At 55.7% G+C, this 21,280-nt stretch overlaps 7 protein-coding genes across 7 annotated transcripts; 4 read left to right on the top strand and 3 right to left on the bottom strand.

Moving 5' to 3' along the window:
* Positions 1-1,118: 1,118 nt before the first annotated feature.
* On the top strand, positions 1,119-3,451 carry POSPLADRAFT_1061063 (hypothetical protein; the record flags this gene model as incomplete). The annotated part of the gene is made up of 13 exons (XM_024481335.1): positions 1,119-1,364; positions 1,427-1,559; positions 1,620-1,639; positions 1,699-1,710; positions 1,763-1,828; positions 1,883-1,988; positions 2,039-2,184; positions 2,249-2,471; positions 2,526-2,535; positions 2,589-2,882; positions 2,937-3,023; positions 3,083-3,202; positions 3,283-3,451. 13 exons carry the CDS (start codon positions 1,119-1,121, stop codon positions 3,449-3,451), a joined length of 1,632 nt encoding a protein of 543 aa, XP_024334768.1.
* Positions 3,452-3,705: 254 nt separating this feature from the next.
* Positions 3,706-5,060, bottom strand: POSPLADRAFT_1049710 (hypothetical protein; the record flags this gene model as incomplete). The annotated part of the gene is made up of 2 exons (XM_024479821.1): positions 3,706-3,718; positions 3,787-5,060. The coding sequence occupies 2 exons, from the start codon at positions 5,058-5,060 to the stop codon at positions 3,706-3,708; spliced, it is 1,287 nt and encodes a 428-aa protein (XP_024334767.1).
* A 272-nt stretch (positions 5,061-5,332) lies between these two features.
* Positions 5,333-6,531, top strand: POSPLADRAFT_1041488 (hypothetical protein). Its single transcript, XM_024477920.1, has 3 exons — positions 5,333-5,428; positions 5,481-5,626; positions 5,693-6,531. The coding sequence occupies exons 1-3, from the start codon at positions 5,341-5,343 to the stop codon at positions 6,296-6,298; spliced, it is 840 nt and encodes a 279-aa protein (XP_024334766.1). The 5' UTR covers positions 5,333-5,340; the 3' UTR covers positions 6,299-6,531.
* Positions 6,532-8,202: 1,671 nt separating this feature from the next.
* On the top strand, positions 8,203-9,208 carry POSPLADRAFT_1155114 (hypothetical protein; the record flags this gene model as incomplete). The annotated part of the gene is made up of 6 exons (XM_024486912.1): positions 8,203-8,417; positions 8,541-8,651; positions 8,709-8,735; positions 8,815-8,932; positions 8,983-9,024; positions 9,098-9,208. 6 exons carry the CDS (start codon positions 8,203-8,205, stop codon positions 9,206-9,208), a joined length of 624 nt encoding a protein of 207 aa, XP_024334765.1.
* An 85-nt stretch (positions 9,209-9,293) lies between these two features.
* On the bottom strand, positions 9,294-16,825 carry POSPLADRAFT_1173953 (hypothetical protein; the record flags this gene model as incomplete). Its single annotated transcript, XM_024488263.1, has 13 exons — positions 9,294-9,516; positions 9,583-9,782; positions 9,846-9,969; positions 10,022-10,161; positions 10,218-10,295; positions 10,355-10,456; positions 10,506-10,644; positions 10,700-10,849; positions 10,909-11,030; positions 11,088-11,252; positions 11,307-15,700; positions 16,157-16,598; positions 16,654-16,825. The coding sequence occupies 13 exons, from the start codon at positions 16,823-16,825 to the stop codon at positions 9,391-9,393; spliced, it is 6,354 nt and encodes a 2,117-aa protein (XP_024334764.1). The 3' UTR covers positions 9,294-9,390.
* Positions 16,826-16,983: 158 nt separating this feature from the next.
* POSPLADRAFT_1061058 (hypothetical protein) lies at positions 16,984-18,139 on the top strand (the record flags this gene model as incomplete). Its single annotated transcript, XM_024481334.1, has 5 exons — positions 16,984-17,108; positions 17,158-17,176; positions 17,228-17,357; positions 17,414-17,469; positions 17,876-18,139. The coding sequence occupies 5 exons, from the start codon at positions 16,984-16,986 to the stop codon at positions 18,137-18,139; spliced, it is 594 nt and encodes a 197-aa protein (XP_024334763.1).
* A 210-nt stretch (positions 18,140-18,349) lies between these two features.
* POSPLADRAFT_1173947 (hypothetical protein) lies at positions 18,350-21,037 on the bottom strand (the record flags this gene model as incomplete). The annotated part of the gene is made up of 11 exons (XM_024488262.1): positions 18,350-18,576; positions 18,636-18,949; positions 19,005-19,208; positions 19,259-19,530; positions 19,587-20,137; positions 20,192-20,294; positions 20,350-20,542; positions 20,596-20,688; positions 20,741-20,755; positions 20,814-20,826; positions 20,881-21,037. 11 exons carry the CDS (start codon positions 21,035-21,037, stop codon positions 18,461-18,463), a joined length of 2,031 nt encoding a protein of 676 aa, XP_024334762.1. The 3' UTR covers positions 18,350-18,460.
* Between the last annotated feature and the right edge of the window lie 243 nt (positions 21,038-21,280).

The raw sequence follows: 21,280 nt of genomic DNA, 5'->3' as shown, positions 1-21,280 counted from the left end.
CCCGGAGCATTTGTCCGGTTCCCTTCCCCAAAGGAAGTACTATCAGATACGGGGTTTTGCAAAACCCATCAATTTTGCAGAACTGCGTGATCTCCACTGCACACCATGAAAATTTAATTTTGATTGTTGTAGATGCTAGTAGGCACCTAGTATACGCTATGTGCAAGAGCGATTGAGAGGAAATGAAGGTGAAGTGAAATGACAGCCTGCAGACTGTTCTTAAGGTGTTCTGCAAACATGTGATGAGCGAGATCCAGAGACACTCATTGTATTTCTTGACAATCAGACATCCGATCCGTTATATTACAGCTTTGTGTGTTCTGGTACACCAGCCCGATTCACCCTTGAAGACATGGCTGGTGGGCGATGGTTGTTCTGGTAGAGCAAGCGTGACATTTGCCACTGTCAGCGTGATATGTTCACACTCCGCGCTCGATCATGGCACGATGCGGCAGCACACTTTGCAGTCCTGCAACGTCTGCCGAGCGGAGTTTATATTTGCCGCTGTGACCCAGGCGTGATAGAATTTGCAGAACTACTGCAATGCGAGGCCTCAAATGCGGCATCTCGCTACCACTGGCTGTCCTTCGTGTATGGGCACCAGCTTCATTATGGCTACTCCTCCATGTATTTACAACAATGCCTGAGTGAAATAACAACGATCCTTGTGGTGGTTCAAGCAGAGCGAAGGGAACAATGCATGAGTTTGCAAAACCCCGTATCTGATAGTAGCTGCAACCTGGATGGGTGCAACAGTTGCCAATTGACAAGGCTTGGCGACTCAGGGAAGCTCCGTGTCGAATTTGACGAAATTGTCGTTAGCAAGCTCAAGATGCTTCCTGTCTTACTCGTTGTAAATCTCCACGTCGACGTTGATCCTACCTACGACTGGGATCTGGCATGTGAACTTGACGACTGACTCTGTCCATATGAGTAAGATGAGAATCGTGCCGCAGTGCGCAGGCCGGGATTCCATATAGCACTGCCCATCCGACACAGGTGATTCCACACCCACGGTCATATAACGGAGCATCAACCAGAGCCCTTGACCAAAACCCCTGTAGCTGCAGCTGCAAGATTTCTTTCCTGACCGTCGACTTTGTGGCACACTCGTCAACATGACCGTTACCGCTGTTAACGTTCTCATATCTTTAGGGGTAGCAGCGCTCGCCGTAGCTGTATGGAAGGCGATTGTAATGGTCATCCAGATTGCTACATCGCCTCTGCGCAACATCCCCGGCCCTCCCAATTCTAACTGGGTGTATGGTAATCTGAAAGAGATCTTCGCTACAGAGAACTCGGTCCTGCACGAGGGTTGGGTCGCGAAATATGGCAATACCATCAAATACAAGGGGTGGCTTTCGGTGAGGATAAGCCCGCAGGTCATCACGACGGCTGGGTGCTGACAAGCGGCGGTCTTGCTCAGCGCAATAGGTTATTCACCGTCGACACACGAGCACTGAACTATATCCTCAGCCACTCCAACGAGTATCAGAAGCCTGCCCTCGCGCGTTATAATCTGGGCGAGGTTCTGGGCGAGGGCCTCCTGATTGTCGAAGGTTTGCTGGGGGCGTCGATCGTGCACTTCTGTAAGCTGACAGGCTACCTATTTCTTATAGGAGAACAGCATCGTCAACAGGTATGTGACCGTCCGCCGTATCACCTCAGAACGTTGACATAGCCCTTGTTACTCACCAGAGGAGGATAATGGTGCTTGACTTTGCACATCTGAAACTTAGCGGTAACATTGACCGATCGACAGAACCCGGCGTTTGGGCCCGCCCAGATCCGGGAGCTCACTGAAATATTTGTGGAGAAAGCGCAGAAGGTACACTCTCGAGTAGCATCCGTTTCTCCGCTCAGATACCCACCCACCTTCTAGCTATGCCTTTTCTGGCGTAACGAGATCTCGAAGAGCGGGGAGCCTGCTCGTATTGATGTCCTGAACGGACTTAGCAAGATGACACTAGATGTCATTGGGCTAGCAGGTCCGCGCCTTCACCTAGTAGACTGCCTGGTGCTGAAGATGTGTGGTCAGGCTTCAACTATGAATTTGACTCGCTGAACATTGATGGGAAGCCAAATGAACTCAATCAGGCGTTCAGCGTCATGTTCCGGTCCCTCGAGGGCTTTGCGATTGTCTTCCCCTTGCTTAAAGCGCTCATTCCTCCGCTCCGGCTCATCGTGCGTTCTCTATATTCTGTCAAGAGTCGTAACGCTAAGGTTGGTCCACGATTCGCAAATACAGCCGGATGGTCGGTCGCGACGGATAGCAAAAGCTCGGAAGGTCATGCGACGCATGGGCATGGAACTTATCACCAAGAAGAAAGCAGAGATTCTACGTGCTGCTGCTGGAGAGAAGGAGAAGGATAACCTGCAGAGCCGCGACCTCCTGACGCTGTTGATCAAGGCAAATCTGGCTACCGATCTTCCTGAGAGCCACAGGTTATCCGACGAGGACGTGCTGGCTCGTGAGCAGATCAAAGCCCTCGTCTATACGGGCGCACGCTGACTGTTCGATACAGAGGTACCGACGTAAGTCCAGTCCCCTTATTTCTATAGGATTTGAGGTACAACCGCGTTGTTAGCTTCCTTGTCGCCGGCCATGAGACGACGAGCAACGCTACGGCCTGGTGTCTCTACGCGCTGACGCAAGCTCCCGAGGTACAGCAGAAGCTGCGCGAGGAGCTCTGGAGCATCCCAACCGAGAACCCAAGTATGGACGAGCTGAACGAGCTCCCCTACCTCGAGGCCGTCGTCCGTGAGACCATGCGCGTGCACGCACCCGTCCCCTCGACGATCCGGGTCGCCATGACGGATGATGTGATCCCACTCGACACGCCGTTCGTCGATGTCCACGGCCAGGTGCAGGACAGCATCAGGTATGCTCTGGATATTGTCGTTCGTCCATCTTGTACTGAGGCATCTCACGGCAGAGTAAAGAAGGGCGACCCGATCTTCATACCCATCCTCGTCATAAACAGATCGAAGGCACTTTGGGGCGAGGACGCCTTTGAATTCAAGTAAGCATGATTTTTCCCTGGGTCCCCGTCTCCTGCGTCGTGTTAATCTGACGTCCAAGGCCCGAGCGCTGGGAGTCCGTCCCCGACGCTGTACAGCACATTCCAGGTGTATGGGCGAATCAGATGAGCTTCCTGGGCGGCCCGCGCGCCTGTATCGGCTATCGCTTCTCTCTCATTGAGTGCGTCTCTCCACTCCTTCTATCGCCGCAAGTTGAGCTGATTTCGAAATTGTCCTCAATCATTGCAAAACCCTACATAGAATGAAGGCCCTGATTTTCGCGCTCGTGCGAGCGTTCGAGTTCGAGCTCGCGGTACCCCCGGAGGAGATCATGAAGAAGTCGACTGCGGTGCAGCGCCCTCTTGTCCGCAGCGAGATGGACAAGGGCTGCCAGCTACCGCTGTTGATCAAGCCGTACCACACGGTCTGAGGCTGCGGAGGGTGTACTTGGGGGTCCGATATATGACAATTTCACCCATTGCTGTTATGTATCAGTACTGATGTTGCTGCGCACACGTCTCTTCTTCCGATTCCGATGTCAATCTAGTCTTCCTACCTCACCAGTCAGCGTCTCCATCGCTGTGACACACCGTGCACGGAGCAGGAACACTGTGATGACTCTATTGTGATAACAAGGTCCAATCATCTACTACATAAGCTGGTCGTAGTGGTCCCGAGTAACACTCATCTCTTTAGGCTGATAGCGTGTCTCCTGGATTCCATACTAGTCCACATGGCTCTCGTCAGTCGTTTTCAAGGATATGCATATTCAACATCCCTACAAGTCTCTGCACCATCTGTTCGACAAACTCAGGATCGTTGATATCTCGATCGTCCTCCACAACGGGGATTTTGGTGCCTCTCAGTCCTTCTCTCACGGCGGAGAACAGTGCTTCATCTGCGTCGGGATCACAGAACGGGGCTCCCTGCACACTCAGTGCGCTCACTCCACGCCTGGGAATCCATATCTCCGTTATGGAAGGGTCCGCATCCTTCAGGCGCTCCGCGACTTGTTTGCCCAGTGTCAGACAGTCGCTCGGCGAGGTGCGCATCAGAGTCATGCTCGGATTGTGTTCAAACAAGTTCCGCTGCTCGTACTTCCCAGGCACAGTGGATCGTGGCCCGAAGTTGCACATGTCTAGCGCGCCGAGGGACACCACCTGCGGGATGCGCGCCTTGGCCGCCGCGGTAAGCCGCGTGTCTCCCGCGCTGAGCACGCCTCCGAGCAGGGCGTCCGCAAGCTCCGTCGTTGTAAGGTCGAGGATACCCGCCCAGAAGCCGGAGGCAGCAAGCCGCTCCAGGGCGCGCCCGCCTGCTCCAGAGCAATGAAAGACATACGTCGTGCACGGGTAGGCGGACAGGATCGCACGCGCATGCGTTACGGCCGGCGTGGTCACCCCAAACATGGTGATGGCGATGCGTCTGTTGCCGGGGGCCGACGTTGGGAGGCCGGTGCTAGGAGAGGGTGGAGCCTCGCGGAGGAGACGAGCGTGCTGAGCTCGAGCCATACCGGCGATGGCGCCGGCCGCGTTGTCGAGGACGGGCATCAGGATGTCGTTCAGCCCCGCGATGTCCACGACGCTGTGCATCATGGCCAGATCGGACTCCCCGACGTAGGGGCGCACGTCGCCTGCGGCCATGGTGCTGACGATGAGTTTCGGGAAACCGAGCGGGAGTGCCGCGCGCATTACTTCTGCACCTAGGGACGAGCCGCCGCTGCCTCCGAGCGAGATAGCGGCATGAATGGCGCGTGAAGTGTACAGCGATCGCACTAATGGAATCGTGTGCTTGATGACCGTAGAGATGAGCTCGCCCCGCGGAAGGGCCAGCAGGTCGGGCGGAGGAGGTATCCTAGAGTTTCCGAATATCTCAGCGTGCGAGAACGAAATGGACGGGTGGGAGTAAGGCGTGCGGCCGACGTCTATCAGCTTGCATTGGACGCCGTGTTCCTGCACGAGCTTGTCGTGGACGTACAGCAGCTCGTCGAACTTTGTGTCGCATGTGCCGATGAGCGCAACTGTGGGGAGCGTGCTCGTCATGGCGTGAAGGACTTGTTCATGCCAAAGGACGCAAATCTCATCTTACCAGCACCACGCTATCCACACGTATGTGAATCATGGAGGTTCTCGTGAGCCACACGATTCCCAGCTGACGGCCTGTAGCTGTGCGCAAGTGACGCAGCGGGAAGGCGGCTTACCAGGACGGCTCACCGGGACGGTCCCACATGACGTACCAACTTCTTGAGCGTCATATCTCGGAGGCAGATATTGCCTGGCGCGGCTGGTCGACGCATTTGCGTCTTTCCGAGCTACAGCGACCATGCCCCGTCCTACGAATAGAGAGGAGGCCCTTGCGCGCCTTCGTGAGACCATTGCGTCGGGGAGCATAGTTCTCGGAGCCGGAGCAGGTACTCTCTCGCATGCACCAGGCAATCTGCCACGCTCACATTAGACGCATAGGGATCGGCCTCTCGGCGAAATTTATCGAGAAGGGAGGCGCCGACCTCATCGTCCTCTACAACAGCGGGCGCTTCCGCATGGCAGGACGAGGCTCCCTAGCGGGACTCATGCCGTACGGCGATGCGAACGCCATCGTCCTCGAAATGGTAAGTCTGCTTAATTGAACATCGCTCTCGCCCCGCCGTGACCACATCCAACGCGGCCTCCCACAGGCGAACGAGGTGCTCCCCATCGTGGAACGCGCAGGCGTCCTCGCGGGAGTCTGCGGCACCGACCCCTTCCGCTCCATGCCGCGCTTCCTGCGGCAGCTCGCGGACACCGGCTTCTGTGGCGTGCAGAACTTCCCGACCGTCGGGCTCATCGACGGCACTTTCCGCCAGAACCTCGAGGAGACGGGCATGGGGTACGCGCTCGAGGTCGCGATGATCGCCGAGGCGCGCGCGCTCGGGCTGCTCACGACGCCGTACGTGTTCGACGTGCCGCAGGCGCAGGCGATGGCGCGCGCGGGCGCGGACGTGCTCGTTGTGCACATGGGGCTCACGACGGCGGGCAGCATCGGCGCGCAGACGGCGGTGTCGCTCGACGACTGCGTGCGCACGATCCAGGCGTGCCGCGATGCGGCAGTGGAGATCAACCCCGATATCATCGTGCTATGCCATGGCGGGCCGATCGCGCGGGCGGGGGACGCGGAGTACGTGTTGGGCAGGACGAAGGGGGTGCACGGGTTCTTCGGCGCGTCGAGCATGGAGAGGCTCCCGGCGGAGGTTGCCATCGAGGAGAACACGAAGGAGTTCAAGCGTCTGCAACCCAGTCTGTGATCCTGCATCGTTGCGTGATGTGTTCAGTGCGTCCATGTGAAACGGGGCAGCGAGTACGGCATTGTTAGCTTTCTTCACCATCCTAGCTTTCCGACGCCACAGGCGGTCGTACATCTTGGCAGTGGCCATGGAATGTAGATGATGTATTGGCCGATAGTGTCTTGACATGGGTATGTCTTCATAAGCAGGGGGGTCGGTCAGTGGCAATACAGGAAGCCCTTACGTTATCCTTACATGATAGACAGCGTGTCAAACCTACACCCGACTCTATAGACGCAAGACTCACCAGCAATTGTCTAAGATTTTTTCTTGACCAACGAATGAAGCTGAAGTCTCATGCTAGCAGGGCCAAGGGAGCAGACCAGGGTCTTTAGCCATCAAAGATAAGCTCACAAGTAGAGTCCATAGATACGAAAAGGCAGCTATCAGTCTGAACGTCATGGACCAGGATGAAACACAGTCGGTATGACTATAACAAGCCATATCTGCGGGCGCGCCGCCATGACATGAATAGACAGCAGCAGCACACGGCGAATTTGAAGAGCGTCCGGTCAAAGAGTGTTCCGCATCATGAACTCGGTGAAGATGGTGCCGTGGTCTGGTTCCGCACCGTCGTCAGCTACCCTGACACCCTCCGAGAATGATCGGAGCACCAGGACAAACGGACCACGACCACTGTAGCCCTTCGGGGGAAATATATCAATCACGCTGTCGCGGAGAAACCGCAAACGGTGATCGGGGAGTCGATAGACTATTGAAACGGTGGAGGTGATGGGCTCAGGCGTACGCCGCCCCAGAAGGCAAAGTGAAGGACACCTCGGCCTTGTCTGCCTATGGCATCGGCTCCAGATAGCGAGCTGTCGCCTACACCAAGCAACGTCACGGCACCAATTGACACACAAGCGACCATATGTCTCCACAAATTCTTCCGAGACACCCTGAGCGTGTGTTTTTCAGATATGAGGGGGGATGCGAAGCCGCAGACAGAAACGGCAGAAACACACGACCTGACTGGGGTGCTGGCGATGACCTCAGGCTTCATTCGCACCGGGGCAGGGCGCAGCTGCGGCACCGGCGCTGGGATAGTCTTGCTAACCTAGTCAGCTATGCTTCTGAGAGGGAGCACTGCCAGACACTCAGGTCCTGTTTTGATGCCAAGCTCCGACCTGCCTTCCGAGAACGCATGAACCAGCCCCTGCTTTCCGCCTTCGATGCGGCACGGCTTGCCCACACGCGAGGGCAATTGCTACCGCAGCGTACGTTCGACGTTATATCGGTTGGGAGCTTCTCGCGACCCTTCGCCTTACCGGACATGGAGTGGGTCAAGGCGTATCAATAAGCTGTATGTCGGTGAGGTCATAGGGGAGACCGGGTGGCTTACTACCGGATCCTAGAAACGGACAAAGACTCCCCGCTGCAGGTATTCAACGCCTGTGCGGGCAACGTGGGTGTGCCCTCGCAATGCCTATCGGTGAAATGCGCTTGAGGATTGTCTTCGCTATAGCACTGGCTAGCATGGTTTGAAGACGTCAGCTAGAGATATTCCTGACCGCGCGTTCGTCGCGTTGTGGTAGGGTGAGTCACCCAAGACGAAGCACTCGGTATAGACCTTTCTTCATGGTATCTAATCAGTCTAGCAGACGATTGTAGTACCGACTGAAGACAAGACCTATATCACAGAAATAGTAGACCATAGCAATGAGATGATTTAGAGCACACTTTATTGTCCAGAGCTAGCTTGAATGGATGCAGCTGTACTTTGCTCAGCACGATCGCGTTTGATCGGGCTATGGTTGCCGATTTGAACGCGTCGTCCTCATCGTGCTCTCTCCCCTCCCCGCCATCCTCGTCGCAACAATACGCCCGTCTCCTGCTTTCTGTCCTCACCCGCTCCCACCCCGAACATGGTCAACTCAACAGAACAATCCTTCCACTCCAACCTCACCCAGTTCCGCTGGGCGCAGCAGAACGGCGGCGGCGCACAGGCGCAGGAAGCGGACGCCCCCCCGGGGCGATTCGCGCGCTTCTACAACGCCATTGGCGGCAGCTACATCCCCTTGCGCTCAACAGAGCGGTCGAACGACGAGGATGCCTACTTTGCGCTGTCCAGATGGGAGAGGTGCGTCGCCCCGCGTCGTGCTAGCGGCTAGAGACGTCCCTGTCTGACTGGCAGCTCCGCCGCACGCTCCCTTCGTACTCATATGTGCCACCGGCCCTTGGATTTGTGATGATGTCCCTGAAGATTGCTCGGATTTGGCGGGTGCTTGATCGGCGCGGCGGTCTGCTTCTTCGTCGCCTTCATTACGCTGCCGCTCCTGGCCCTGCGGCCCGCCAAGTTTGCCCTCGCCTTCAGGTACGCACCGTGCCGCCCCCGCTGCTGTCGTCGCACGCTTACCCTCCGCCGTCCCAGCCTGGGGAGCCTGCTGGTCATGTTTGGGTGCGTCCGCCTTCCTCTTCAGACTCCGAGAGGCGGGAGCTGCGCTCGCCCGCACGCGCGTCCTGACACGCACGCCCAGCTTCTCGGTCCTCATCGGGCCGCTGAACCATCTCAAGCACATCGTCTCGAAAGAACGCCTCCCGTTCTCCATCGCCTACCTCGCGAGCCTCGGCCTCACGCTCTACTTCGCACTCGGGGTACGTCCCGCTCGCGTCTCTCGCGAGACCCGCGCTCATGTCTTCCCCAGGCGCATTCATACATCGGCTCGCTCCTCGGCGCAATAGTACAGGTGCGTCTGTGCTCTCATCGGCGCGCGAACGACGGCGTGGCACCCGGCTGACACGGGTCCCCCCATGCGCTAGGTCGTCGCGCTCATCTCGTACGTGCTTGTCTACTTCCCCGGCGGCGTCACAACCCTTCGCTTCGGCGGGCAGATGGCGCTCCGCGGCGCAGGCAGCCTCCTGCCCATCTAGCATACCCTCCTTGCACTCGCCTGCCACCACGTCCCGAGGCAGACTCGTTTGACTCTCGCGAGCAGAGCACCGCACGCTCCATATTGACACATATATATCTATTGACTACAATCTGTCCGTATCGCTGTCACCGCTGTCGCACACTATAATACATACCCCACATCCCGAATCCGGGGGTCGAGCTATGACTGCCCGTTTTGTGTCTGCGCCGGCTCGTCGTGCAGCCCCGCCGTGTCCTTCAGCCGCCGCGCCATGATCTCGATGTAGCTCCCGTACGACTGCCAGTCCCGTCCCAGCGTCTCCTCCGACTGCCAGGTGGGTCGTTAGCATTCGTCGTGCCGTCTCAACAGGGTTAAAAGAGGCTGGGGACGCACCAGGTCGAGCGCCTGCAGACGCTGCAGCATCGGCACGAGCTTGCGCGCCGCCTCCGCTTGTAACGTCTCTGCGTCTGGCGACAGCGCGAGTCGCATGGCGTGCGACACGGCGCCCTTGAGGTCCGGGTTGTTGAGGTGGTGGCCCTCGCAGTAGAACACGAGGTGGCGCCACAGCAGCAGCAGCAGCATCTCCAGCGAGCCTGCAGACATAGTCAGAGTCAGACGGCGCTCCACACGCGATGGCCGGCATTGGTGAGACCTACCCGATGTTGTCCGGGCACGACGCGTCGCTTGCGCGCGCCAGCGTGCGAGCTCGCGGCTGATCAGCGTCTGCTTCTGGCGCATGTCGAGGTTGTCGAGGACGATGTGGTCGGAGACAGGCACGATCTGCGCGGGGTCAGGGATGCGTGATGTGGCTGCGGAGAGATGAGGGGCCTACCTCCTCGATGTTGTCAACCCTGATGTAGTCCCGCGCAGAGAGCTCGGCAGACAGGTCGACGATTTGCTTGAGGGAGTTTGCGAGGTCGTCGCAGAGGTGGTTCAGGGCGTCGATCGCGTCTCCCACAGTGGGCACGGTCGCTGCCGGCGATGTCAGCATTCGCAGTCGAGCAGCGGGCACATCAGGAGGCGCTCACCGACGTAGCGCGTCGATCGTTCGTCCTGTTGTCTTGGCGTCGTGACGACTGGCGACAATACGAGCGTCAAATCCGGCTCTGAAGGGTAGCTGGCTTCAGTCTCGTATGCGGAGATGATGCCGGCATGTTTCACTCACCCGTGAACTCACTTGCCGTCCCGAGATATGTGACTATCGCTCTCCTGAGCAGCCGATCGTGCTCGAGGACAGCAGAGCGGAACTTTGTTTCTGATGTGAGACCTAGCACACAGCATGAGAGGAGAACGCGAGGATGATTCTGAGTACATACCATGCCCTGTCACCCCTGCGTCCGCTAGTTCCGCGTCGGTCTGAGGTTGCACACGATCCGACCAGTGCTGATTGCTCAGACATCTTGAGGCAAGGCCCAGGATGGCCGAGTGGATGCCACCAAAGCCGGAGGTCGATACCTAATCATGAGCTCAGTATAGTAGCATATACATTCAATATAGTGTGACAGCTCACCAGCTCCGGTTTGGGCACTAATTGAAGAACATTGCTACATAGGGATATAATGAGGCGGATCTCTTCCATGACTGACAGAGAAGGCTCGTCGAATTCGTTCTTGAGCAGCAATGCGATGGTGTCTCGATGCCCAGATAAGAATTGCAAAGCCTATGTGTGCCGATGTTAGGATGTCTTCAACAGTACTGTGCAGTCAGAGAAAAAAGTACCTGATTCGCTGCAGTGGTGTGCCGGTGACCCAGCGTCACCAGCATACCAAGGACAAGTTGCAATGCTGGAAGGAATAGCTGATGATAGCGCTGGATAGCTGATGGCAGGAAAGAGTCGCGGTCTGTGAATGGGGCCAGTCAGCCATGCAATAAACTACTGCATCGATCAAGATATTCACCGATGAATGCTTGGTCGGCTTCAGGGCGGGCATCCAGGTAGTCGCAGTCCGCAAGGATGGGGATGGCTCTGGATTCAAGCAATCGCTCGGCTCCTTGTCGCGTCTTGGTCATGCGAATCAGTAGTGACATCTTGGCTTCATATACATAGAGTGCATTCAGGTCGTCTGCACCGCATCACATTATCAGTTGGCGAGCACGGAGGAGACGATGATGCGTACCTGGATCTGGTTTCAAGACCGCCTGTAATAGCAAGTCCGACTCCTTGAATCCACTCACGAAGCCCGCAAGAAATCCGTGGCGACTGAGTGCTTGTAGAACAGCGGGATGCTTCTCCGTCTCGGATAGCCGGACTAGCGAGTCTAGCAATATGAAGGCAACTGTCCTCCATACTTCGGGCCCATCGATGGCATCTCGCGAGACCGTTACCACCAGTCGGTCCATGACAGACTTCAGTATCGCGGAGCAGCCCTGGGCATGTGTTGACGAATCGTCGGATCCCCCTGGTGGTACTACTGTCGAAAGCTCGCTCACACTAAGGTTGTCCCTGCTGGTAGCCGCATGTGACGTAGAAAGAGCCAGTGCGATTGAGTCGACGTCCTGATCCCTATCTGTCGACACCATCAGATGCAGGAAGTTGATGAGTGATGCATAGATGTTGCCGCGGACGAGCTCGAGATGGCTGTTGTGCATAATGCACTCCAGTATGTTGCGCAGAAGGGCATACAGTCGCTCAGCAGGAAGTGAACTTGCGTCGACATCGCCACCAGCAGACTGCACCACCACTTGATGGTACCTGTCTTCTCGCATTTTGGTGATTGTTGACAGCATGCATTCGGCCAACAGTACAGCCGTAGACTCCTGAGTGTTGGATGAGCACAGAATTGCTGGTATGACGTGCAACAAGTCAAAGAGCATGTTCTCTCGGCGATCGTGAGGCAGCCGCTCGAAACACTTCATAAGAGACATGTCTAGGATTCGTCTCCAGGCCTCATAACCGCAGGCATTTGCATGGCGTATGGCCCGCCGATGATTCTCGAGGGCGCAACTTTCCATGATATAAGTCGTCTCTGTCATGAGTTCGTCCAGGTGGGTAGATGTCACAATGCGATTCTGCGTATGCAGCGTGTGACGCGCCAAGGCCAACAGAGAAAGCAATGCTGTTCGATCGACAATTTCGCAGCCAGATTCGTCCACACGAAGGCAGCTCTGGAGGTTGAGGTTCGCTAGAAACTTGAGCTCAACAGGTTGGACAGCCAAACTGTCAGACCAGTCGAAGTCCAAGGACTGGAGGAACTCGATCATCCTGAGATGCGACTGTCCAACCTCATGGAAGGCCCTGAGGGCATTGTACTCCCAATTCGCGGGGTCGTCCTCGAGGGGTTCTTCTTCGTTGCCAAAAAGCAGTTCCAGCAACTCGGCGACACTCTTGTAGTGATTCTTGTTCGTGAGGACGTGGAGCTCTAGAGCGACCATATCCAAGATCCAAGAACGCACTTGCAGGAACGCAACGACGTTGTTCACGGTCGTGGTGATTCGAGAACCATCGTTATAAACAATCTCGACGAAAGGTTCTTGTTGCACGACCGGAGCCTTGAATGGAATAGCAGCTAGATGTCGCGCGAAGAAGTCCTCGCGAGTGCGCAGATAACGCATGATGAACTCAGAAGTCCGCGGGTGTTGGCATAGGAGGAAGACAATGTGGTAGCATCGCTCAGCGAGGGCGGGAAGGGTTACAAAGAGGGGTTCAGCGGATGATGGTTCTCTGCGGCTCCGTCCTTTGCCTCTGAGGCGAGGTACGCCCGCATTTAGAAGATCGAGTATTGAGTGGATGCAAGAGCGCCGAGCGCCGAGAGCATGTGGATCTTGCACCTGATCCTCAGTTGTGGCTCCGCCGAACAGCAGAAAGTGGGCTATGTTGGGATAGTGACGATCTGAATGAGTATTTTGAATGAACAGGTTGAGCACCGCCAAACGAACAGCCTGGGTAAGTGCATCAGAAGCCTCGTCGACATCAGGAGCGCCAGCACCAGTATTCTGCTCTGTCGTACTCTCTGCCACCTCCACATCTTCCCAGACATCCGCGTCCATGATTGTCTGGTAGCCATCGAGAATGCGGTCCGATTCCTCGCTTCTGTCGATCAAGAGTGCTAACTGAGAGAACGAAGTAGAGGCGGCAAGAGCTGTCAATATCTTCACGCTCAGGAGCACGAGCTCTGGATAAGCGGGGTAAGCGACGTACGCCGCCACGGCTGGGACATATGGAGGGGAGTAGGAAAGAGCTTGATCGAGTCGACTGAAATATGACACCGGGGGGATCTCGCCGGTGGTGGATGGCTCGTTGGCTTCCGAAAGTAGTGGAATGAGGACATCCAGGAAGATGTCCTGGATTTCCAGCACTCTATGGATGATCCTCAGCACGCGCACCATGGTAATACGGAAGAACGGCTCCTCATCCGCAAGGCCTCTATCAAATCCCTCGAGGCCGTCCACGAGGTATGACAGAATGCTCGTTTGGAGAGGTGAAGGAGTGAGGATGCGCTTCATTATATCGTACCCAGGATGGGTAGCTAGCTGTAGCAGTGCATCGCCTTTGGGTAAGAGCTCCTCCACGTTTGTCACCAGAGACTCCAGATCATATCTGGCTAAGCATCGCTCCATGAAACTCAAGCACAGGTCGTTCGTCCGCCATCGATCTGCAGGTCGGAGGTACTCGCGCGAGTTGATTTTCGAAAAGACGTTGTCGATAACGAAGGACGAGAAGGGACTGATTCCTGGTTGCCGGTATGGCTGTCCAAGTGTCTCTGGAATGGTGTTGACTGGCTCAGCATCAGTTATGCGGTCTCTCAGTGGGATGCTTTTGGGCGTGTGTATGAGGGTGCTGAGCAGCTTCAGGAAGGGGATAGTAGAAGGATACATCTTGTAGACGGCTTCAACCTCGTCGAGCTCGACCTCAACGCCCTTGACGGGAGGAAGCGTACCAGCCATGCCAGGATGATAGCGTACGTTGATGACCTCCATTCTCTCCATAAGGGTCCAGACAGTCCGACAGATCTCCACTCCCGCCGCTCCGGCGCCGGGTTCGCAGAACGAGGCCAACGTCTCGAATATGGCGCCCTTCAGTTCAAGCGGGATGCCGAGTGGGATCAGAGAGACCAAGGTAGGGATTGCACGGAAACGAGCATGTCCGCTGATTGTCACGCGCACACTGACGGAGTGTGTGACGACGGTAGCCAGCAGGCGGAGGAATGACTGAGCAAGCAAAACATCCTGTGGGGTGAACGGCAATTGCGGAAGGGGCTGCTGCGGTTGTGGCGCTTGCCACGTCTGGGAAGTGAACACCGACTGCGACGTGCCTGCCCCTTGTGACTGTGCGGGGACAGTTCGAGGGCCTGACCCAGCAACAACCCAAGAGTCAAGCAGTCCAAAGATAGAACCCCATGAGACAACAGAGCTCGTACTCAGGTGCGTTGAGGCCGATGAAGGCACGGAACTGCCAGGAACGACATCGCCTCCTCCACGAGCCAGGAAGTTGTACGCAAGCTCGCTACATTGCTGGCCCTTTGCCAGACCTCCGAGCATGTCGTAGAGTGCCATCATCATGTCGACGTCTCGCGCCTGCGTCGACCATACGGCCCACTGCAAAAACGCAGGGAGCTTCCCGGAGCTCGACTCGGAATATTGACTGTATGTTGACCGGCGACCGTTCAGTATAATGCCGCCGCCCCAGAAGTGTACCGCCCTCTCGGGTGGCAAGGTGGAGTATAGTAGACCAATGAGCGAGAACAGCACTGCCATGTCATTTCGAGGTGGCGTATTGGGTCGTTCTGATTCTGATGCACCAGGAACGAAGCGAGACGATGCATGAGTTTGCGATGCACGGTACGTCCTTGAACGATCTGGGCGAGTGCCGGCAAGAAGTAGGTCTTCCTGACGCTGCTTGATTTTGCGTAGCTCTGAGGACGCCTGGGTGATCAGCGAGCGAATGAGCGCTTCACATGCTTCCAATATTGCAGGCTTGAAATCCTCGGCCGGCAGCTCCGTTGGAGGGTCTTGTTCGAGTTGGGCGAGCAGGCCCGAGGCGAAGGATGTCGGCGGATTCGCAGCCTGCCTCTTTTGAAGCAGAGCAACCATGCGCAGGAGGTATATGAAACAGTCGCCCTGTACCGCGTTCCAGACTTGCGCCTCCAGTTCATCCGTCTTGTATCCTTCCGCGTTCTCTAACGATGGGTCGCGACGGCGTGCCTCGGCGAGGAAGAGCGTCCACTTCAGCAGGACTGTGGCCTTAAGTCCGGGCTCACTCCACATGGTCCCGATGTCCAGTTTCCTTTTCATGAATGACATGAAATCCTTGTCTGTGCCAATGAATTGGCGAGCTTTCCCGCCACTCGATTCAGGGTGTACGACATCGAAGACTGCGAGGACAGTCGGGAGGATGTAGAGGGTCATTGGATGACGCGGATTTGCGGCCAGCCAGTCGACAAGCTTCGGTATCTCGTCAGGTGCGAAGTAGCCCAAGCGGCCTATGCAGTACAATGCTGTTGCCAAGGTACGCCGTTCGTACCTCAGCGATTCGCATCGAGCATTCAGGATGTCAGCTCCCAGGGAGCCTGCACTACCTGCACATGATACAAACACAGTTGAGTATGATTACTTCTCACGACCAGGAACAGCTAGGTGAAGGAAAGCTCGACCTCATATAACGGGTGCCTTAGATATATCAGGTTAATGACACCACAGTTAGCAGATGGCATAAGGGGAGCGGCACGCACACCCCAACGAATGACATCGGCCGATCCAAGCATAGCTAAGGATAATGTGCCAAGGAAAGAATGTCACCATTGGAGCCTCTCTCCTTGCTTCATTCGAGGCTTTCAGAACACTACATGTGCAATTGAGCAGTCCACACTCAAGCTCGGCCCCGAGGGCTGATAGGGTCAGTCACTGGCTCAAAAGAACTAGCCCTCTCCCTGTCTGCAACACAGGACAGGCGAACGGTGTAGGGACAGCCATAAAGTACGACGCAGTCTAGACCAGACTTGGGCACCAATGGGAGGATTTAAATGATCACTTACCTTGTGCTGTTGGCGCCACAGTATCACTCCTCGCATTCTGTCTAGCGGTCTGCGCCTTTGCAAGCACGTTCCCTAAATTGTGAACTTCTTGAAATATCTTCATAGGCAATGATGGTCCACTACGCGTCGCAAGGAACTCCTGTCGAACGAACTCGTCCAGCCGAGCGAACAGCATTGGCGCATCGTGGTTCTGTCCGGCCTCGGCAGCCTCGTATATATACCGTAGACAATCAGCTAGATGGCGGCGTCTCGTGTGGTGCTCCAAAACAGCAGTCTCAACGCATCTCTCAGGAGAGAGGTTTGGGTTCTCAGCCATAACATCCTGCAGTAGTTCAGCGATGTAGCGCTCGGAGCAATCCAATTGTTGGGAGAGGAAGATGGCTTGCCGCGAGAAGTCAGCGTTCACTGCCAGTGATCTCCCATTTATCAGGACCTTCCCTGTGTTTCAAGTGAGTTATCCTGAGAGCCGACAAAAACACGATGTTGCGCTCACCGGACTGGAGTTCGCGCTCTTCTTGTTGATTCCGTGGACCGACATCATAGATATTCATGAGTAGCGCCCTGTGCGCCCTGAGCTCCTGAAAGAGCTGTTGCTCTCCATTTTGCAAGCCTCGTGAGCTGAAAGCCGAGAGTAAACCGGACCGTAGCTGGGAGACTGAAGCCATAGAGCTCGTGATGGTCGTGAGTGAAGTGTGGCTCAACGCGCTCGACGCGTCGCGTCCTCTAAGCGCCCAATGCCGTACAATCCTCGTGGTCCTCTTAGGCTCGTGTCTCGACCTCTTTCCTCGGGTTCTTTCAGAGCGCTTGCCTATCGACCACGACCATGTCCTCAATTGTGTACCGGCAGTATACCGGCGAGTCTGATCTGCCCTACATCATGTCCCTCGTTCAGCACGAACTGAGCGAACCGTATGTCATATACACATACCGCTACTTCCTGCGGCAGTGGTAAGCGCGGTACAATCTCTTCTGCCTCTCATGCTAACAATTATAATAGGCCTCATCTATCTTTCCTTGTGAGTGAACAACCAGATATGCAGCGACAGTACGATGAGTGCCGTTTGTAGGCCTACCCCGACGACTCGTCCGAGCCCGTAGGTGTCATCGTCTGCAAGCAGAGCATGCACAGAGATGTCACCAACAGAGGGTATATTGCTATGCTCAGCGTAAATAAGAACTGGCGCAAACGCGGAATAGGTAATTACCTACTATGTTTGTTTGTCTCCGTCCCCGCCCCTGACGCATTACCGCAGCGAGCACGCTAGTCCGCATGTCTATTGCAGCAATGAAGTTACGCGGTGTCGATGAGGTAAGAGTTCTGTTCCGCTATGCCCCCGGTACTCAAGCCTGGACGGCCGTACGCCAGACTGGCCGAAGTGTTACAGGCAGGCGCCGCTTGGCACAGTTCCGGTTCTGCGGATCTGGCCCCGCCACCGCCTGTGTACTCTACCGCCTAGGAAGCAGGTCTGAGCACAGATTCTGCTAGTGCTCTTGGGCAGCCGTATACACTGACCAGGAAGCTGATGTGTCTTTCGAAATTTGAAGCATCTACATGCATGCACTTGCAAGCTCAGGCTTAACGACTGTCCCTTCACTTTCTGGGACGCACGACGGGTCGAGGGGACCGCACACCGCTGCCTGCCACTGTGCTTTCTCGAGCCGCCCAATTCGTTCCTATCATCGACACGAGATACTAACATACTCTGTCCCTGTAGGTGGTCCTCGAGACTGAATATGACAACGCCGCCGCCCTGTCGCTGTATGCATCGCTCGGCTTCATCCGCGAGAAACGTCTCTTCCGTTTCTACCTCAACGGCAAGGATGCCTTCCGTCTTGTCCTCGTAGTCGAGCCCAGCGACACAGACGATGATGAGGCGTCCGAAGCCACCTCCGCCAAGCCCTTATACCTCGCACCTCCCCGCATGATGCGCGTCCCACCCGCGCCCTACGACTCGGATGACGACACCTCTTCCCGTTAATCAGCTTCCGCCGCTTTACTCTGCCCGAAGGTACTGTATTCTGCAGCTAGTTTGTTGTACCAGTGTAATGGTTTTCCTGTCCACAATCCGCCCCTCTTGGGCTCTGTACATTACATCACGTCCTAACAGTGTCTTCGGTAATACATTATCTTGGCCTCGATCTGAGCGGAAAACCTCTCCTCGAGCCATCACTCAATAAAGCACGCGGATGATGATGTCTCGAAAGCCAAGTCTATCTCGTGTAGCTGGACCTTCTATATTATTTTTGGTTCCCGAATGACTAATAAACAGTGTAGAAAAGCGAATGCAAGAAAGAATCCATTACAGCTCGTCGTGAGAGCGGATCGGGTCGTCCTCGTCGTCGGGCGTCGCACTGAATGGAGCGCCGCCGCCGGAGTAAAGCTTGCTCGTGATGGGGTTGACAACACTTTGCACCTCTGCACGCAACTCATCAGCACCCATGATTGTCTTGCACATGTGGTATGGGGGTACTCACCGTTGAGCTTCTCTTCGAGCTCCTCCGCCGACGCGCTCTGCCCGTTGTCGTCAATCCAGTCCGTCGTCTCCTTGACGGTGTCCAGGATCGTCTTCTTGTCCGCATCGTCAAGCTTGCCGCCGAGGCCCTCTTGGTCCCCGAGCTGTGTCTTGAGCCCGTACACGAACGTCGAGAGGCTGTTGAGTGCCTCGATACGTTGGCGTTGCGCTTCGTCCTCGGCAGCAAAGTCTTCCGCCTCCTTCACCATGCGCTCGATCTCTTCGGGCGACAGGCGGCCCTTCTCATTCGTGATCGTTACTGACTCCGACTTGCCACTATAATCATTCGTCATTCGTCAAGCAGACATAGCGGCAGTTATAGTGCACTCACGTTCCCTTGTCAGAGGCGGAGATCTTCATTATACCATTCGCGTCGATCTCGAAGGAGACCTCGATCTGAGGTACACCACGAGGGGCAGGCGGGATACCGTTCAGCTCGAACTTGCCTAGCAAGTTGTTGTCCTTCGTCAACGAACGCTCTCCCTCATACACCTGGATCAACACAGTCTGCTGGTTATCAGCAGCAGTCGAGAAACTGGGAACCATCGTCAGCATCGCATCAATGCCTACACAAACACCACTCACATCTGGCTCTTGCGAGTGGGGATGACAGTGTTACGGGGAATGAGCTTGGTCATCACACCACCAGTGGTCTCGATACCAAGCGTGAGTGGGCAGACATCAACGAGGACAATGTCACCGAGGTTTTCGTCACCAGAGAGGATACCACCCTGGACAGCGGCACCATACGCGACGGCCTCATCAGGGTTGATATTTTTTGAGGGCTCCTTGCCGAAGTACTCCTTGAGGAGCTGCTGGACCTTCGGAATACGCGTCGAACCACCGACTAGAACAATCTGTCCAGCGAGGAGCGGTCAGTCCGTGGTGGATGCGTTTGGTCGCGAGATGTTACCTCATCAATGTCTTCTTTCTTGAGGTTCGCATCCTTGAGCACCTGCTCAACGGGCTTCATTGTCTTCCTGAAGAGGTCCATGTTGAGCTCCTCAAACTTCGCACGCGTAAGCGTCTCAGAGAAGTCATTGCCGCCCTCGAACGCCTCAATCTCAACACGCGTCGACTGCTGGCTGGACAGCGTGCGCTTCGCCTTCTCGACTTCACGCTTGAGCTTGCCCAACGCGCGCAGGTTACCCGTCACGTCTGTACCCGACTTCTTCTTGTACTGCTTGATGAGGTAGTCCATGACACGGTTGTCGAAGTCCTCGCCTCCAAGATGCGTGTCACCCGCGGTCGCAAGCACCTCGAAGACACCGTCGTCAATAGAGAGCAGGGAGACATCGAATGTTCCACCACCGAGATCGTAGACGATGATCTGCGACTCGCCGCCCTTCTTGTCCAGACCGTATGCGATGGCGGCAGCGGTGGGCTCGTTGATGATACGGAGCACCTGCAGACCAGCAATCGTACCGGCATCCTTCGTGGCCTGACGCTGGGCGTCGTTGAAGTCTAACAAGCGTTTATTAGCACTAACACGCCAAGGCTAGATGCCGATGCACATACATGCGGGGACAGTGACGACTGCGTGAGTAACAGGCTTGCCAAGGTAGGACTCGGCCGTCTCCTTCATTTTGCCCAGGACCATGGCCGAGATCTCCTCTGGTGTCTGCAATGACTATCAGCAATCTCATGCGCTCTGCGATTGAAGTAACAATACGCACGAAGTCGCGTTGCTCCCCGCGGTGTTTCACTGAAATGACAGGCTTATCACCCTTAGAAACAATCTTGAAGGGCCAATGCTTCTGGTCGCGCTTGACCTCAGGATCGTCATATTTACGACCAATGAGACGCTTCGCATCAAAGACAGTGTTCTCGGGGTTCGAGGCGTAGGCATTCTTGGCAGCGTCACCAACACTGAACACAAGACATCAATTATATGCGAGCGGCATACGTGTGTCAGGACATACAGTCGCTCCTCATCCGAAAAGCTGACCCATGATGGCGTAATACGATGGCCTTGGTCGTTTGCAATAATTTCGACGCGTCCACCTCGTTGTACACTGTTGCAAAAAGTCAGGCAGGGCGCGTCACCATGGTATACGTGTAGCTTACCCTACACAAGAGTAACTGAAGACGAGTTCAGGATCAGCTATGCAACCTTGAGGCTGCACGCAAATGCACTTACGTTGTACCAAGATCTAGAAGGCTTGGTCAGAGACAGCCAAGCGCAAGTATGTTCAAGAGTGACTTACCAATACCGATAACTGTCCCATACTCAGACCGCTTGTCATCATCCGCACTAACCGAGACAGGGCATAGGAGAAGGACAGCGAGGAAAGCAAAGAAGACAAGGGAGAGTGAGGACACTAGCCGTCGGGACTGTGTCCGCGTTGGGCGTCGGGGGGACATGGTGGTGGATGTGCTCTGACGCTCACAGACACTCGACACGGTCTTATATTCCTTACTACCAACCCGCCACGTCAACACTTTGGGACATGCAAGACCCCGAAAACCTTGATCGCGTAGCCTGCCAATCAGGCTGTGCGATATTTGTCTCAGCTACATATCTACCGATACAAGCATTCTGAATGTGATAAGGAGCTCGTAAGCATAAAATACTTCCTCCCGTCCAGTACATGCAAGCAAGGTGAC

Source organism: Postia placenta (assembly GCF_002117355.1).
Source record: "Postia placenta MAD-698-R-SB12 unplaced genomic scaffold POSPLAscaffold_16, whole genome shotgun sequence".
Taxonomy (NCBI): Eukaryota; Fungi; Basidiomycota; class Agaricomycetes; order Polyporales; family Adustoporiaceae; genus Rhodonia; species Rhodonia placenta.
Note: the sequence above shows the minus strand (reverse complement) of the source record. Positions and strands in the feature narration are given on the sequence as shown.

Bases quoted from the DNA above. Each gene is read 5' to 3' on its own strand.
- POSPLADRAFT_1041488 (XM_024477920.1), top strand. From the start codon at position 5,341: ATGCCCCGTCCTACGAATAGAGAGGAGGCCCTTGCGCGCCTTCGTGAG. The intron at 5,429-5,480 runs GTACTCTCTCGC...TTAGACGCATAG, and splicing joins AGTTCTCGGAGCCGGAGCAG to GGATCGGCCTCTCGGCGAAA. The intron at 5,627-5,692 runs GTAAGTCTGCTT...GGCCTCCCACAG, and splicing joins ACGCCATCGTCCTCGAAATG to GCGAACGAGGTGCTCCCCAT.